This window comes from Pseudophryne corroboree, chromosome 8 (genome assembly GCF_028390025.1).
Source record: "Pseudophryne corroboree isolate aPseCor3 chromosome 8, aPseCor3.hap2, whole genome shotgun sequence".
Classification (NCBI taxonomy): Eukaryota; Metazoa; Chordata; class Amphibia; order Anura; family Myobatrachidae; genus Pseudophryne; species Pseudophryne corroboree.
The window spans coordinates 46036005-46053746 of NC_086451.1; the positions used below are offsets into that span (position 1 = coordinate 46036005).

General features: G+C 50.7%; 1 protein-coding gene across 4 annotated transcripts in view; it reads left to right on the forward strand.

Annotated features, from left to right (window-relative positions):
• Positions 1 to 16382, forward strand: part of LOC134947464 (deoxyribonuclease-1-like) — a 75619-nt gene extending 59237 nt beyond the window's left edge. For 3 of the 4 annotated variants that reach the window (XM_063935549.1, XM_063935552.1, XM_063935551.1), the window contains one exon: positions 16085 to 16382. In XM_063935549.1, coding sequence (XP_063791619.1) covers positions 16085 to 16302 — 218 coding nt within the window. In that variant the 3' untranslated portion in view covers positions 16303 to 16382. Of the gene's footprint in view, positions 1 to 7983; positions 8293 to 16084 lie in introns of those variants that run through there. The other variant, XM_063935550.1, reaches the window with a different exon arrangement.
• Positions 16383 to 17742: the final 1360 nt, after the last annotated feature.

Here is a 17742-nt window from a genome sequence, read left to right on the forward strand (position 1 = left end):
TGCTCTGGCTCCTGAATTCTGATCCCCAAGTCCCCAGTATCTCCTGAAAGATGGGACTCTATAGTTTTTTTTATCCCATACAAAGCTATGAAATATATTTTCGGCAGTCAAGCAAGCTTCCCTTCCACCGGACAATGCTAAATATTAAGCCCACTCCACTATCCACCCCTCCCCTACGTATATTAAACACCCCCTACCACCCTGGAAGTCATGTACCTTCTTCATTCAGCCCAATGCCCCCTCTACAGTTTAGCACCATCTGTGCAGTAAAGGAGTAATTAGCAGAAATTACTGCTCCAGGTCCTACATGCTGAGCGGAAGATAGAACACCCTCTACCGCCCGCGGTACATCAAAGCTGCCGCTGATAGCATCTCCCACCCCTGCTGCTGGAGGATGGGTAGGGGGCCCAGTGCATTGCTGTGCCCAGGGGCCTTCACTGCTGTTAAGATGGCCCTGTTCACCTCGGTCCTTGAGTGCCTGGAAGGGGGGGGGGGGGGGGACCGCTTTATTGGTAGGGTACCCACTCCTCCAGGTAAACCTGGCCAGGGGTGACTAGTTGAGGATTTAATGCCATGGCCGCAGGGACCTATATAAATGTGTTCCCCGCCTGTGGCATTATCTCCTTGATTAGTGGAGACCAGTGCTGGTTTCAAAAATATGGGGTCCTTTTCCCCCCTGTATTTTTGCAAACAGAACCGGTTCAAGAGCCTGGTGGTGGTTATTAAAATACGGGGAACCCCTAGACAATTTTTATCCCGGGACCGGCTTGTTATGCTTTTGGGGTGGGGGAAGCTGCACGTCTGTTTTTTTTTTTTTTTAACAAAAACCTTTTTAACTGTTTCACAACTTTTACAGACAGAGCATGCACGGATCTCACTGATCTGTGCATGCTTCTGCCAAATTCGCACAATGGGGGTCATTCCCATTTGATCGCATGTAGCAACTTTTTGCTGCCCGTGCGATCAACCCGACGCCGCCTATGGGGGGAGGGATTTTTTGCATAGCAAGGCTGCGAGCACTTGTGCAGCCCTGCTATGCAAAAAAAGTTTTGTGTAGAAGTAGACCAGGGTAACAGTTACTTACCCTGTGCGATCGATCCAGCGATGCAGGTCCCGGAATTGACGTCAGACATCCGCCCTCCAAATGCCTGGACATACCTGCGTTGTACTCACCACTCCCAGAACACGGTGAGTTGCCACCCCGGAACGCCTTCCTGCTGTCAATCTTCTTGCGATCGCGCGAGCGATCGCTTTCTTCGTTCTTCTGGTCGTTGCCCGGTGACGGCCGACGCTGGGCAACGACACGTGTGTGCATTGCGGCCGCCGCACAGGCGCAGAACCAACCCGTTCGCACCGCTGCGACAACCAGCTGCGTGCAAACGGGTTGGAATGACCCCCAATGTTATGAAATTCACATTAAATTGTGCATGTTTTTTCTGGTCTGTATTTTCACCAGATCTTGCACTACATTACATTTGCGAGTTTAGCCACCAACCAGCACCTTCTCAAAGTGCGAGAAAGTTTGAGTTGGAATATGCCTAAAAACTCACACTGCAATACATCCGGCCCGTGGTCTTTGTTTTAGTAGCCCTATTACTCACAGACCTTAATGTGTTCACCAGCTGCCTCCCGGTGTTGTTTAGTTTTAGTCACGGACCACTATGGCTAACTAGCAACCAACAAAGTAAGAATGTGAATACAGTAGGGCTCGTCATACACAAACAGTAATGGTACCAAAGTTGGACTAAAACACTAGGGGAGTCATTCCGAGTTGATCGCACGCTACCGTTTTTCGCAGTGCAGCGAACAGGTTACTACTGCGCATGCGTATGCACAGCAATGCGCAGGCGCGTCGTACGGGTACAAAGCTGGTCGTTGCTGAGCGATGGATTTAACGAAGAATCCATTCGCACAGCCGATCGCAAGGAAATTGACAGGAAGAGGGCATTTGTGGGTGACAACTGACCGTTTTCTGGGAGTGTTTTGGAAAATGCAGGCGTTCCGGCACCAAAAAGACTGAAGTGATCGCAAGGGCTGAGTAAGTCCAGAGCTACTCAGAAACTGCACAAAATGTTTTTGTAGAGATCGGCTGCACAGGCGTTCGCACACTTGCAAAGCGAAAATACACTCCCCAGCGGGAGGCGACTATGCGTTTGCACAGCTGCTAAAAATAGCTAGCGAGCGATCAACTCGGAATAAGGGCCTAGGCTGAGGGCAGGCAGAGAATTCTGCTAAGGAATAAATTGAAGGTCACAAACAACAATGGGACAGATGCATTAAGCCTGGAGAAAGGATAAAGAAGTGATAAGCGCACAGTGATAACGCACCAGCCAATCATTACGGATTTGAAAAATGACAGTTAGGAGCTGATTGGCTGGTGCGTTATCACCTTCCACTTATCACTGCTTTATCAGTTCTTTATCCTTTCTCCAGGCATAATACATCCGCCCCACTGCAATACACAATAACACCCAGTCTAGAAAGTAAAACCTATAATGGATTCCCGGATGGTATCCGTTCACATGGTCGACCATGTTATGGTCGACAGTCGTTAGGTCGACCACTAGTGGTCGACATTGACATGGTCGACATGGACACATGGTCGACACATGAAAATGGTCGACACATGAAAGGTCGACACATGAAAAGGTCGACATGAGTTTTTTAACTTTTTTTTCTTTTGGGGAACTTTTCCATACTTTCCGATCCACGTGGACTACGATTGGAACGGTAGTCTGTACCGAGCGAAGCGGTAGCGGAGCGAAGGCACCTTGCCCGAAGCATGGCGAGCGAAGCGAGCCATGCGAGGGGACGCGGTGCACTAATTGGGGTTCCCAGTCACTTTACGAAAAAAACGACACCAAAAAAAGTAAAAAAACTCATGTCGACCTTTTCATGTGTCGACCTTTCACGTGTCGACCATTTTCACGTGTCGACCATGTGTCCATGTCGACCATGTCAATGTCGACCAATAGTGGTCGACCTAATGACTGTCGACCATAACATGGTCGACCATTCATACCGGAACCTTCCCGGATATATATTGAGCTGTCACTTTAAGGCACATGTGTATGTACCTCCCAAAACTGTGTATGTATAAGACACAGCACAGATCATAAAACATTTAAGTTTGGTCACGGATACAGCAAGATAGATTGCAGACAGCTCAGTATCTCACAGGAGCATCCCAGCATTTATAGATTATACTAGCTGACCCCCTCACCCTCGCTGCGATGCCTCGTCTCCATCAGCAACTCTCTTCTGACAAGCGGTGGTCCCAGAAACTACCATGATTCTTCTTCTCTGGTTCCAGTAGGGGTGTGGCCAGCCACCACAGAGGTTTGACTAACCATTACATGTTCTGTGCCCCTTGGTAAATATATAATGAACCAAATTATTGTGAAGTATAATGTAACATATGTATAACTAGGTGCTTCATCGCGCCCTACGGGCGCTCTTCACACCGTCGCAAGGGGCTACGCCCCCTTAACCCTTGCATGCCTTTCTGGGGTTTAATATTTGTATTATATGGAGTATTACCTGCATTCCTTTGTTAGTGGTTAAATATTGCACAATGAAAGGGCGTGCGATGGTGAAGGAGGCGCAGCCCCTTGCGACGGCGTGAACAGCACCTGCAGGGCACGATGTACAGAATGTAGCGGGTGCGGGGGGGACTGCGGATGGTGTCTGTAGATGCTGCGGGTGGAGGGGAGGCAGAAGTGGGGGTGGGGCCCGGATGGGGAAGGTTCGGGAGGTGCTGCGCGTGGGGGAGGGGCAGAGGAGTGGGGGATGCAGATGGGGAAGGGGTCCGGAGGCACTGAAGGTGGGGGAGGGGCAGGGGTGCCACGGGTGGGAGAGGGGCAGGTGTGGGGATGTTGTGGATGGATGAAGGGTTCCGGAGGTGCTGTGGGATGGGAAGGGACGGGAGTGCCGGGGGTGGGGTAGGGGACCGCAGGCACCATGGGTAGGATAGGGGCAGGTATGGGTGTTGCGGCGGATGGGAAAGGAGGTCCGGAGGTGCTGCAGGTGGTGGAGGGGCAGGTGCGGGGGTGCCATTGGTGGGTGAGGGGGGGACCGCTGATGGAGGAGGGTGTCTGCAGATGCTGCGGGTGGAGGGGGGCAGGTGTGGGGGGAGACATATAAGGGGGGTGAATGGTGGAAGGGGCCTGGAGGTGCTGTGGGTGGTGAAGGGGTGGAGGAGTGGGAGCCACGGGTGGTGTAGGGGGTCTGGAGGCACAGCATGTGGGGGAGGGGTGGAGTGCCACATGTGGTGGAGGGGAAGGTGCGGAGGTGTGGTGCATTGGGGAGAGGTCTGGAGGCGCTGCGGGTACTGTATATGCCATAAAAGGTAGTTGGAGGGTATGCAGTAACAGGGCCAGGACAGGGGTGACAGGGTCAGTACAGGGGTGACGGGGCCAGGACAGGGGTGACGGGGCCAGGACAGGGGTGACGGGGCCAGGACAGAAATGATAGGGACAGGATAAGGGTGACAGGGCCAGGATAAGGGTGAAAGGGCCAGGATAAGGGTGGCAGGGCAAGGCCAGGGGTGACAGGGACATGACAGAACACAGGGCACGGGAGAGATTGGTATTAGGGACAAAACAGTGGTGACAGACAGATGTGTCTTACCGGAGTCACTGCTGCTGGCTGCTGCTGTTCCACTCCAACCTGTTGGGATCTGCTGCTGCTGGAGACTTGGCATGGCTGACTCTCTCAGGCTGGATTCCTGCTTCCTCTGCCCGTCCGCATCCCTCCCCCCCTCCTCAGTCACACACCGCAGACCTCGCGCAGCTGCCGGGCACTGTGGTAAGGTGAGACTGGAAATGACTGGTTAGCCCCCAGGAGATGCTGCGGCTGGAGGGAGGAGGGGGTCATAGCATGCACGTGGCGCGGACCTCACGGCTTCCGGGCACTGTGGTAAGGGGAGACTGGGAGTGACTGGTTAGCTCCCAGGAGGCGCTGCGGCTGGAGGGAGGAGTGGGTCAGAGCCTGCAAGCAGCTCGGATTTCTGTAGCGCTACCCGCCAGCTAAAGTGTGTGAAGGAGCTGGGTGCACCTCACTGCGTGTGGCAGTGCTGCAGCTAGCGGTGGGGTTGCTGGGGCTGGAGATAACAGAGGCAGTACGGAACCTGCACAGCGGCTGGTGACCCACAAAACTGCAGCTAAGAAGCGTGGAGTGTGCCAGAAAGTGACGCTCCTCCGCACCAGAGAGACCCTGCTGAGTATGCCGATGTGGGGGGTCAAGCACACAGTGAGCCGGTGCCCGTCTGTCTGTATGACATACCCCTCACACACCCCCATACCTCCCAAATGTCCCGATTTTCGCGGGACAGTCCCATTTTTGGGGGTCTGTCCCGCTGTCCCACCCGCGGGTCGCAGTGTCCCGCGGTGGGGGGGGGCAGTTGGAAAGCTCCTGTACTCGCTGTTCTGCTTAGCAGAGCAGCGGTGAATAGTGGAGACAGAGGGAGAGGGGGCATCAGGGGGTACGGATTAATGGGGGGGTTCCAGCAGCAGAGCCGGATTAAGGTGGGGGGGGGGGGGGCAGGGGATACGTACCGTTGGCCCCACAGTTTTAGGGGGCCCCCCGGCTGGAGTAGCTCTGTTCCAGCTCAGAAGCTCCCCCCCCCGTCCTGCCAGCAACAGCGGCAGCATTTGTGCTACAGTCAGCACACGCTGCTGCATATTGGCAGGTCTGTGGTGCTGCAGGGAGGCAGCAGCCTCCCTGCTTTCTTCTTTCTGTGCGGGTGTGTAAGGGGGAGCGACCACCTCCTCTGGATTTAGCCCTAGCTGAGGGGCCAAAATCCCATCAAAAAAATAAAAATGAAAATCGAAATTTGCATAAGGGGGCGTGGCCACGTGGGCGCGATTAGGCCACGCCCCTAACACACAGCAGGCACAGCCATGAGATAGGGCTCCCCTGTCACAAGTGCCCTGGGCCCCCCGGACTCATAATCAGCCCCTGGGAGCATGCCAGCAGCTCACAGAGCGCTGGGCATGCTCCCTCACTGACGAAAACGGGGCCCTCCCGTGAAGCCACGCCCCCTTTTCGCCGAGTGTGTTTCCCTCCTTCTGCCTGGATAAAGCTCCTGCAGAAAGCTGGGAGGTCTGCACCCCTGCCTGTGCCATGCCCAATGCCCATGCTATCTGCTTCTGCTCCTAGTCTCCTGTAGATTTGGCCAGATCTCTGTGACTCATTTGACTAACTCCGCCCAGTGTTGTAACTCCGCCCAGCGTTAGCAAATGAATCACAAGGTCACAGAATAGGGCTATTATATAGGAGATGCATAAATCCAGTGCACTAAATAGTCTGGAACTTGATCCCTAGAGGAGGAGGGCCCACAGGCAGTAGGGCCCACCGGTGGTTTCCCCTGTTCCCCTGTGGGCCAGTCCCACCCTGACCACAGAATCCTTTAGCAAGTCCCCAGACGCTGGCTTTTGGTTGGACCTTGTTTTTACAGAAGACTGAATAAAATCACCTACACATTGGGCCTCATTCATATGTGGTTGTTGATGCGGCTGCTGTTGCTATTTTTTGCCTTCTGCAATTGCGACTATGGGGGTCATTCCGAGTTGATCGCTCGCTAGCAGTTTTTAGCAGCCGTGCAAACGCTATTTAGCAGAAGTGCGAACGAAAGGATCGCAGAGCGGGTACAAAAATTTTTTGTGCAGTTTCAGAGTAGCTTCAGACCTACTCAGCGCTTGCAATCACTTCAGACCATTCAGTTCCGGATTTGACGTCACAAACACACCCTGCGTTCGCCCAGCCACGCCTGCGTTTTTCCTGACACGCCTGCGTTTTTTCGAACACTCCCTGAAAACGGTCAGTTGACACCCAGAAACACCCTCTTCCTGTCAATCACTCTGCGGCCAGCAGTGCGATTGAAATGCTTCGCTAGACCTTGTGCGAAACTACATAGTTCGTTGTAATAGTACGACGCGGGTGCGCATTGCACCGCATACATATGCGCAGACGCGCCGTTTTTTTTGCCTGATCGCTGCGCAGCAACTGAAAACAGCTAGCGATCAACTCGGAATGACCCCCTATATGCTAATATGGGCAGAAGCTAACCTGTGCATAGGGAGCCCACTGCTGCACCCTAATTTCTGTCCAATGGCTTACAAGTGCTGAAACATTGGTACCATCATCGCATATCAGGTCATCGCAGAGATTCTGAGTGCCTCTGAAGACACACATAGGCTGAGCAGTTGTCCTGGGACGCAGAGGGCTATCCAGTAGTAACTAAGATCGTAATTGCTAATTTAAGCACGCCTAGAAAACGCCATGTAAACAGCCATGACACGCCTGTGTTTACCTGACTACTCCTCGTTCCCACCCCCAAACCCTGTCTTCCTGTCACTCACTTGCGGCTGATCCCTTGTTGCGAGTGCAATCACTGAGCGCGCGCACTGTGGCTCACACGCATACACAGCACAAAAACATCGATGGACTTGTGTAGTTCAGCCGCTTTGAATCCTCATTGAATGAGGTCCATAGTCAATCCGCTAATTTTGTGGTCTGAATATAAAAATAAAATGTGTAAACATAGCTATCTATTCAGTATGAACTAATGATGCCACTGTGACAGAATATGGAGGCAGCCATTTTGTAGGGGGAGACAGACTATTATTCTGCTGTGAATAAATATTGTAAAGCTATACCTGTCAATTCACTAAGAACCAGAGACATCACAAGGCATGTGACAGAGGCAGCCATTTTAAGGACTGAATCAATATTCGAAAGCGGCCTATCACTGTACTAGGAAACAGTGACATCACTGAGTCACTTAATATTTCAGTGACATCATTACTTCCTAGTGAGTAGGCTGCATTGTTATGAATATTGGTTTAGCCCACAACATGTCTGTGTCCACTGCGTGCAGGATGTGACCCCATTCGTGGCCTCTGATCGTGTTTGTGTCAGCAATTAAATAGACCCGGATGGTGTGATGTAATTTGAACGCCTTATTTTTCCTTCCTTTTACAGCCCTGTACAGCAGTGAGCGTTTCAGCATCAGTCCTAAGGTTGGGATAAGCGGAGGCCTGTCCACAGGTGGCGTCTGTGACTGTGTGGGGGTGGATTTCACATCCTGTGTGGGGCGCTGTGGTGCCAACTCCAGTAGTTACCCCTGTAACTGTAACGCCACATGTAGCAGCGGCAATAAGTGTTGTGCCGACTATAAGGATTCCTGTAAAGTATAACTTCATGGATCACCCTCAAAAGTTGTATAAACATACACTGTACAAGAACGAGAAGTAAGAAATGTTTATGCCACCAATAAACAATATCTGTATAGTGTGTTGTGCCACCACTTCTTTAATACCATTCCCTGTTAATTTACTTTAATGACTGTTGGTTTGTCTCAGTGGTGTCAATGGTTCTTAGTGATTGTCCCTCAAAATGGCTGCCTTCACAGGACCTGTCTGATTGGCTGTTCTCTAGCAGCCCTATTGCAAACCCAAATGATAGAACAGTACAATTTTCAATGTAGAGGGGCATTGGCCACCATACATCTATAAGGCGATTCCCTGACCCTGACGGAAAACGCTGATCGGTGATCCGTTGGGGAAACAGGGAAATTAAAAATGGCCGATGCTGACCGTTTTTGTCCGGGATCGGGGAATCAGGATTTTTATGCATGGGTCCATGGGTTAGGGGATCGGGGCATTGCCCCAATAAACCCCAGATGTATGGGGACCAAAAGATGTCTCCTTGTTTCACATTGGCGTGAGGTGCAGTGATATAACCAGAACTTTCTCCTGAGTATTAATAAAGCGTGTCTTGAGTTGATATATATGACTGGAGACTCTCCAGTGGAGAGCATGTCCAGGGGGGAAAGTTATCAAATCTTGGAGAGAGATAAAGGGGGAGATGTACCATGCCTTGGAGAGTGATAAAGTCGTGAGAGATAAAGCACCAGCCAATCAGCTCCTAACTGTTACAGGCTGTGCTTGAAAAATGACAGTTGGAGCTGGTTGGTCTATTCATGAAGCAGTGAAAAGAGTGCAGAAGTGAGCCTGTGGAGAAGTTGCCCACGGCAACCAATCAGCTGCTCCGTACAATTGTATAGTATACAAATTATAAATGTTACTTTAATGCTGATTGGTTGCCATAGGCAACTTCTTCACTGGCTCACTTCTCCACACTTTTCACTGCTTTATGAATAAACCCCTTCATCTCTCTCCACTTTATCTCTCTCAATCAGCTTCTGTCATGTTACAGGCTGTGTTTTGAAAAAAAAAAAAAATGACAGGAGCTGTTGGTACTTTCTCTTTCTCCAAGCTTTGATAAATCTCCCCGCCTGGAGTGCAATCAGAGATATTTTCCAGACTTAAGTGGGATCTTAAGATGTAGGGGGATATTTTCTAATCACACTATCAGACAAGTACACTTAAGCAATATGTAGACTTATGGCGCTAAGTAAAGATATTGTGTATCTAATCGAAAAGATAATTCCAATATAATACAATTAAAAATATAATTGTTACAAATATAATTTATAATTCCATATAATAACTGTAGTAGTAGTAGTAGTAGTAGTAGGAAGAAGACGAAGAAGAAGAAGAAGTTATACATACAAGATGGCAGCCTCTCTGACATGCACTTGCTCCATGTATGAAAATCGGAACATTTCACAACTAGAGACAGGGGGCGCCAAACATACTGTATTAAAGGTTAGACACCATCAATTAAATTATACTCAATACAACTGTGTATGCCAAAAAGAAAATACACAGAGTGCTCATCTGATATCAGTGTCCTGGATCTCTCTGGTATTCTTATCAGGATGAGATGTACTATCTTCAGGATAAATCTAAACTTTCAGCTGCAAGATGACGTTTCTCCTGTAACTCCAGCTGTGCAGAAACGCCTTCACTGCCAGTCCAAACTAGATGATTGCCGACTGGTCCTGGAAGAGAACTGAAATGCAGCTTCGCTTCTGCTAAGGAGGCAATTCAAGTAGCCCAGAAGTTGGCTGAACAGCTCCCGGCAGTTCCACACATAATGGCTGGGATGTAATGAAGTCCGAATTCAGCGGCCGTGCGGGATGCAGTCCGAACTTGCATGTTTTTTTTTTAAGGGGCAATCATTTACAAAGTATGGTTTAGCCTTGTAAATGACTGCCCCCATAAAAAAACATCCGAGTTCGCCCTATAGACGTGTGGCAGAATCAGCCTACTGTAACTCGCTGATAAATAAGTAACGCGTTTTGCCATAAACAGCTTGCTTGCAATTGAATCCGGCCCCAGATGTCAGCTGGACAGTGGCCTTTAAGTGCATCATTCCTGAGATCATCGGCAAATCTGGATTGTCCCAGTGTTAATAAACGATCTACTCCGGTCTGAACACGCCACGTTTTGGGAATGGGTTACAATTTCTGAACAACTTGTCCACCATCAGAGGAGCTAGTTCACAAGTTGTGCAGAAAGATGATCTATATTATATAGAGGTCAATTGAATAGTTTTTCTATTAAATACTAGTCAGATGGAACTTTGTTAGAGCTGCTTCTAGCTCATTGACAAAATATTTCAGTTACTTCATTGGCTATATAAAATCTCACCCACATTTACAAACAACATTGGAACGGTCACATCCATTTATCTGTCATGGTATACTTGTAAAATGATCCCAGATTTTGGTACATCGTAATGAAAATTATTACTAATTACAGCAATTTAACAAAGACTAAATTACTTCAAGAGCTGAGCAATACTCGCCAGGCACAAGACTGCTGAGCCAGTCTCTCCGATCGTGCGCACGCAAAAGCCGGCTTTCCATTACACTGATCTCAATTGTTTTAAAGTTTCCCAAAATTTTGGAAAACAGTTATGCATAAAAAAAAACAACAACTTTATTTAAGCATTTTATTTTTCAATGCATACGGTCTGTTTTAGCCTGCAATAGGAATTTTCTCCCTTTCCTAAACATGCCCCACTGTGCTACAGGTGTGGGAGAATTCACTGTGCTACAGATGTGGGAGGAGTCACTGTACTACAGATGTGGGAGAATTCACTGTGCTACAGATGTGGGAGGAGTCACTGTACTACAGATGTGGGAGGAGTCACTGTTACAGATGTGAGAGGAGTAACTGTGTTATAGGTGTGGGAGGAGTCATTTTGCTACAGATGTGGGAGGGTTCACTGTGCTACAGATGTGGGAGGAGTCACTGTGTTACAGGTGTGGGAGGAGTCACTGTGCTACAGGTGTGGGAGGAGTCACTGTACCACAGATGTGGGAGGAGTCACTGTTACAGATGTGAGAGGAGTAACTGTGTTATAGGTGTGGGAGGAGTCATTTTGCTACAGATGTGGGAGGGTTCACTGTGCTACAGATGTGGGAGGAGTCACTGTGTTACAGGTGTGGGAGGAGTCACTGTGCTACAGGTGTGGGAGGAGTCACTGTACCACAGATGTGAGAGTAGTCACTATGCTGCAGATGTGAGAGGAGTAACTGTGCTACAAATGTGAGAGGAGTCACTGTGCTACAAATGTGAGAGAAGTCACTGTGCTACATATGTGGGAGGAGTCACTGCACTACAATTGTGAGAGTAGTCACTGTGCTACAGATCTGGGAGGAGTCTCTGTGCTACAGATGTGAGAGTAGTCACTGTGCTACAAATGTGAGATGAGTCACTGTGCTACAGATGTGGGAGGAGTCTCTGTGCTACAGATGTGAGAGTAGTCACTGTGCTACAAATGTGAGATGAGTCACTGTGCTACAGATGTGGGAGGGGTCACTGCTATACAGACGTGAGAGGAGTCACTGTGCTACAGATGTGGGAGGAGTCACTGCGCTACAGATGTGGGAGGAGTCACTTTGTTACGGATGTGGGAGGAGTGTCATGTGTCTGTAATAGAGTGCACAGATACTCCTGTAGTTTTTAAGACTGTTTCAGTAAAATTTCAGGTTAAGGGGCCTATTTATCACCATGATCCACATCCAGGATGCTGATGACAGGTGATAAAATCGCCCAAACTCACACTGTGATAATTGATTACATCGCAGGGATGTATCAATTATTGCATGCAGGAACAGAGCTTGCGGTCAAGCTCTGTCCCTGTGATGACACTCCACAGCATCATCGGGGTATTTTTTGTAAAAAATACCCCGATATCCTGCTGTACATGTGCCGCCTCTGCCGACATCGCCGCTACCGCCGCCGCCCGGTCAACCCCCCTGTTGCGACTACCCCCGCACGCCATGGACCCCCTCCCTCTTCCCCAGCAGATCAACATACTTACCATACCAGGGAGCCGGCCCGCACTGCTCCTGCTGGGCTGCCCGGCGCCGGATCCTGTGTGCTGCGGTGGCCCTCGGTGCTGTAAAGTGCGCTGCTGCTTTGCAGCGTCACTTTACTGCACCGGGGTCACGTTGCAGCATAAGGGGGGACCCAGCGCCCGGCAGCGCTCACCGGAGCAACGGACACCGGCTTCCTGGACAGGTGAGTATGTTTTTGTTTTTGTTTTACTTTATTTTCTTTTTTTTACACTGTGAACACACAGAGCTGATCTGAAAGTAGGAGGCTGGGGAGGTGTTGTGGGGTGATAGGTGGTGGTGGTGGTGATGGGGAGTTCTCTCCCAGCAAATCCAGAAGAGCAGACGAGTATGCTGTAAATACAAAACACAGTGTACAATTCAAACTCATTATAAGTGGCCACAAATGTTTTAGATAACAAGTACCCAAGTTGCATGTAGCCTGTTACAAGCAAATCGAACAAGGAACAACTACACCAATAATAACAGCTTTCCCCTTTCGCCGATTCAAAGATGTATGCAAATGGCTGCTGGAAACATCCCAGACACTTGTGTTCAAAGACGTAAATTAAGGCCTTAGAAACCATGGGCCAAATGTAATAGAGTGAGAGTTTCAGAAAGTTAGAGATTTGGTGAGGTTTTGCAGTTGTTTTTTTAAAGTGGCAATCATTTACACTGCAAAACCAGGTTGATCTTGCAGTGTAATACCCCTTTTCCACTAGCGTAGCACGGGTCGCAGCCGTGTCGCCTGACACGGCTGTGACCCGTGCTACAGCCCCCTGCAGACAGCGCTCACCAACCCGGCAATTGCCGGGCTGGTGACGCGCTAGTGACGAGGCAGGGGCGGCGCTGGGAGATCACATGGTCTCCCAGCGCCGCCCTCCCTATGCACTGTGAACGGGAGCCGTGTCGCATCGACACGGCTCCCGTTTACACTACAACCCTACCCGGATCATTCCCGTGTCCTACCCAGGTAGATAGCCGGGTAGGATTCACGGGTCACTTGATCCGGGTTGACCCTTTTCCACTTGCAAAAAACACGAGTAAATGCGCGCCCCCGTGCATTTACCCGTGTTTTTTGAGCTAGTGGAAAAGGGGTAGTAATGATTGCCACTTTAAACAAAAAACTGCAAAACCTTACCAAATCTCTCACTTTCTGAAACTCTCACTCTATTACAGTTGGCCCCATATGTCCACACAGACTGGCCGATGGAACTGAGGTGCCGGCTCTGTTTTGACTGCGTACAGGGTCACAGTTGCAAGCAGTTTCATCCCCCCAAAACGGACACGACACGCCTGCGTACAAAATTGACATTGCGGCCATCTGTCAATCAGGCCCGGAGCAGGAATCAGCCATTCTTTTTTCAAAATGAGTGTTCAGTACAATGTGATCCTGCTGTTAGATCGTTGCGGCATCAGCTACGCTATATTTGCATAATTGGAAGTGACGCAATCGTGAATGAGGCTCGGCTAGTGGCCGTCAGCAGCGCACAACTTGTTTACTGTTTCTTGTCATCGATGTAAATCACTGATCGAACCATTCGATGGCCATCCTACAGTACTCCCGGACCTCCGCCCACACCACACCTTTGGCTGGACTACCTGCAACAGAGATGCTGATGCGAAGCAAATACTGGCCTGCCAACTTGACTCTGTGTCTGGTCACACCAAGTACATATACCTATGGTCCATACTTGCCTACTCTTCCGGAATGGCCGGGAGGCTCACGAAAATCGGGTGACCCTGCCGGCCCCCCGGAAGAGCAGGCAAGTCTCCCAATTCTCGGGGGTCCCCCCTGCCCGTCCGCCCACTTAGTGTGTAAAGTGGGCGGTCCGGGCAGTCGATGACGCAAATCTTGCTGAATCGCGTCATCATAGCCACGCCCCCTGCAGTGTAATGCCGGTGATCGCGGCATTACAGAGCGGGGGGCGTGGCTTAAAGGTATCACCGTGACCCCGCCCTTGCTCCGCCCCGCTTGCCCTTGCTCCGCCCCCGTCCCGCCTCCGGCCCACCCCCCTCCTCTTCGTCACAGCCTCCCCTGCCCGCCCTGTGAGCCGACCTGGCTGCTCTCTCCCGCAGAGAGCAGCCAGAATGTCGGTAACTATGCAATGGTCCCACTAAAAGTAAAGGATGAGACCTGACCTCAGCTGGTGTAACATCCCAGTATTATTTCAGCGTGAAGATGGTAGTGCACCATTTATGCAAATGTAGCTACAAAGTCCTTCCATTGTGTAAATACTCGTGTCCAAATGTGCACGGACAGAGACACCCACTTGCGGCATCTGTACGCGCTGTAATGCCGATCGCTGCCTGCTTAGGCGCCACCATCGGTGCATAATCGGAATTCGCACCATCAGTATGGCAGGTGCAGTTTCTCCATCCAAGGGGCTAATTCAGACCTGATCGTAGCCGTGCAAAATTTTGCACAGCTACGATCAGCCTCCCTGACATGCGGGGGGACGCCCAGCACACAGGGCTAGTCCGCCCCGCATGTCAGTCCCACCCCCCACCGCACAGGTACAAAATCGCTGGCAGGGAGCTACCCATCGCTCTCTGGGTCGCAGCGGACACGTCATGCAGCCGCCGCGGCCCGCTCCCTGCACGGTCCAGGCACACCTGTGTTGCCCTGACCGCGCCCCCAAAACGGCGGCCCAACGCCGTCAGCCTGCCCCCTCCTGCCTAGCGAACAGAGGCGATCGCCGGGCTGAGATGCAATTCGCATCTCTGGCATGCCTCGGTGCACTGCAGCGCCTGTGCAGGCGCCGTTCAGACCTTGTCGTCCACTGTGCGAAAACGCACGGCAGTGATCAGGTCTGAATTAGCCTCCAAGTACGGTCTCCTATGTGCCCACAAAACTAAAACGGACCAACTCTGTGCGTCTGATAAGTCATCTGCCTGTCACCGCCCAGAAGCGCCAAATTTCTCCCACCGTGCGTCTGAATTAGCAACTTCGGGGTGCAACTTAAATGCATGCAAATGAGCAAAAATCAGGTGACGTCGTCAGTATCATTACCAACGTGTCTACTCGGTGCTGAGCACCGCTCTGCCCATCTCCTCCTATAGGGGGTCATTCCGAGTTGATCGCTCGCTGCCGATTATCGCAGCGCAGCGATCAGGTAAAAAAATGGCAAAACTGCGCATGCGTATGGGCCGCACTGCGCACGCGAAACGTACTTTCACACAAAAGTATGTAGTTTTACACAAGGTCTAGCGATTTTTTTCCGTCGCTCTGTTGATCGATGAGTGATTGACAGGAAAGGGGCGTTTCTGGGAGGTAACTGACCGTTTTCCGGGAGTGTGCTAAAAAACGCAGGCGTGTCAGGATAAAATGCAGGCGTGCCTGGGGAAACGGGGGAGTGGCTGGCCGAACACAGGGCGTGTTTGTGACGTCAAAACAGGAACTAAACAGACTGAAGTGATCGCAAGGTAGGAGTAGGTCTGCAGCCACTCTGAAACTGCATGAAAAAAAAGCAGCTAGCGAGAGATCAACTCGGAATGAGGGCCATAGTCCACGATGAACAGTTGTTCCTTCGCAACGATTCATATGGCTCAGAGGATACAAAGCACGCCTGCACAAACCAAGGTGCGCTGCGCCGCCAAATAGCATTTTGCAGATGTCACTCATTTTTCATGTTGCAAATTTGACTTTCTTGGTCCGTAAATCACAGTTTCAGTTGTAAGATTAACAGTCCATTAATAGTTATACACTATGGCCAGGCTGCACTATTAATGTCCCATGTTTCAATCATATGAACTTTAGCTCTGCTAGGCATGTCAAACAAAGCATGATTACATAGTATTTTGTTTCCTCCTCTTTCTGTCCCGTTGCAGCTTTGTACAGAGGACAGCAGTTTGGGATTAGTTCTAAGACTGGTATAGATGGAGGTCTTTCCACCAGCAGAGGAAGCTGCGACTGTGCAGGGGTGGATTTCACGTCCTGCGTGGGGCGCTGTGGAGCCAGTGGGAAGAGTTACCCCTGTAACTGTAATGCTTCATGTGCTAGCTACAACGATTGTTGTGTTAACTATAAGGCTGCCTGTGTTGTATAATTCTCTGGACTAATCATACTGTGAACCTGGAAATGTATATGTACTATATGTACTAAATAAATAGTAAAGTTTAAATGTGCTGTGAAATTTGAAACGTTTGCTCACTGCTTGGTTACATGCAGACTTGCAAAGTTTTAACCAGACTGACCGTGAGAGGCCAGAGGCTCAGGAAGGAGGTGTTGGGGAGGGGTTGATGCTGGGATCCCCACCGCCAGACTGCCGGTAGGGGGCCCACAACAGTTACAGAGTGGGAATAGAACCTGTGGCAAGCACAGCACACCACCGAGCCCGCAAGGGGCTTCGTTGCACTCAACCCCATGCCGGGATCCCAACATCAGTATGCTGACCGCTGAGATCCCGACCGCCGGTCACCCGGCCCCAACCCGTATATAACACAGGTAACTGTGACAGGGAAGGTGGCCCCTCTCAGCTCTGGGCCCCATAGCAGCTGCACTCCCTGCACCTATGGTAACTACACCCTGTATATAACACATGTAACTGTGACAGGGAAGGTGGCCCCTCTCAGCTCTGGGCCCCATAGCAGCTGCATTCCCTGCACCTATGGTAGCTACACCCTGTATATAACACATGTAACTGTGACAGGGAAGGTGGCCCCTCTCAGCTCTGGGCCCCATAGCAGCTGCACTCCCTGCACCTATGGTAGCTACGCCCTTGTATATAACACACGTAACCGTGACAGGGAAGGTGGCCCCTCTCAGCTCTGGGCACCATAGCAGCTGCACCCCCTGCACCTATGGTAGCTACACCCTGTATATAACACATGTAACTGTGACAGGGAAGGTGGCCACTCTCAGCTCTGGGCCCCATAGCAGCTGCGTTTCCAGCACCTATGGTAGCTACGCCCTGTATATAACACAGGTAACTATGACAGGGAAGGTGGCCCCTCTCAGCTCTGGGCACCATAGCAGCTGCACCCCCTGCACCTATGGTAGCTACACCCTGTATATAACACATGTAACTGTGACAGGGAAGGTGGCCACTCTCAGCTCTGGGCCCCATAGCAGCTGTGCTTCCAGCACCTATGGTAGCTACGCCCTGTATATAACACATGTAACTGTGACAGGGAAGGTGGCCCCTCTCAGCTCTGGGCCCAATAGCAGCTGTACTCCCTGCACCTATGGTATCTACACTCTTGTATATAACACATGTAACTGTGACAGGGAAGGTGGCCCCTCTCAGCTCTGGGCCCCATAGCAGCTGCACTCCCTGCACCTATGGTAGCTACGCCCTTGTATATAACACATGTAACTGTGACAGGGAAGGTGGCCCCTCTCAGCTCTGGGCCCCATAGCAGCTGTACTCCCTGCACCTATGGTATCTACACTCTTGTATATAACACATGTAACTGTGACAGGGAAGGTGGCCTCCTCTCAGCTCTGGGCCCCATAGCAGCTGTACTCCCAGCACCTATGGAAGCGA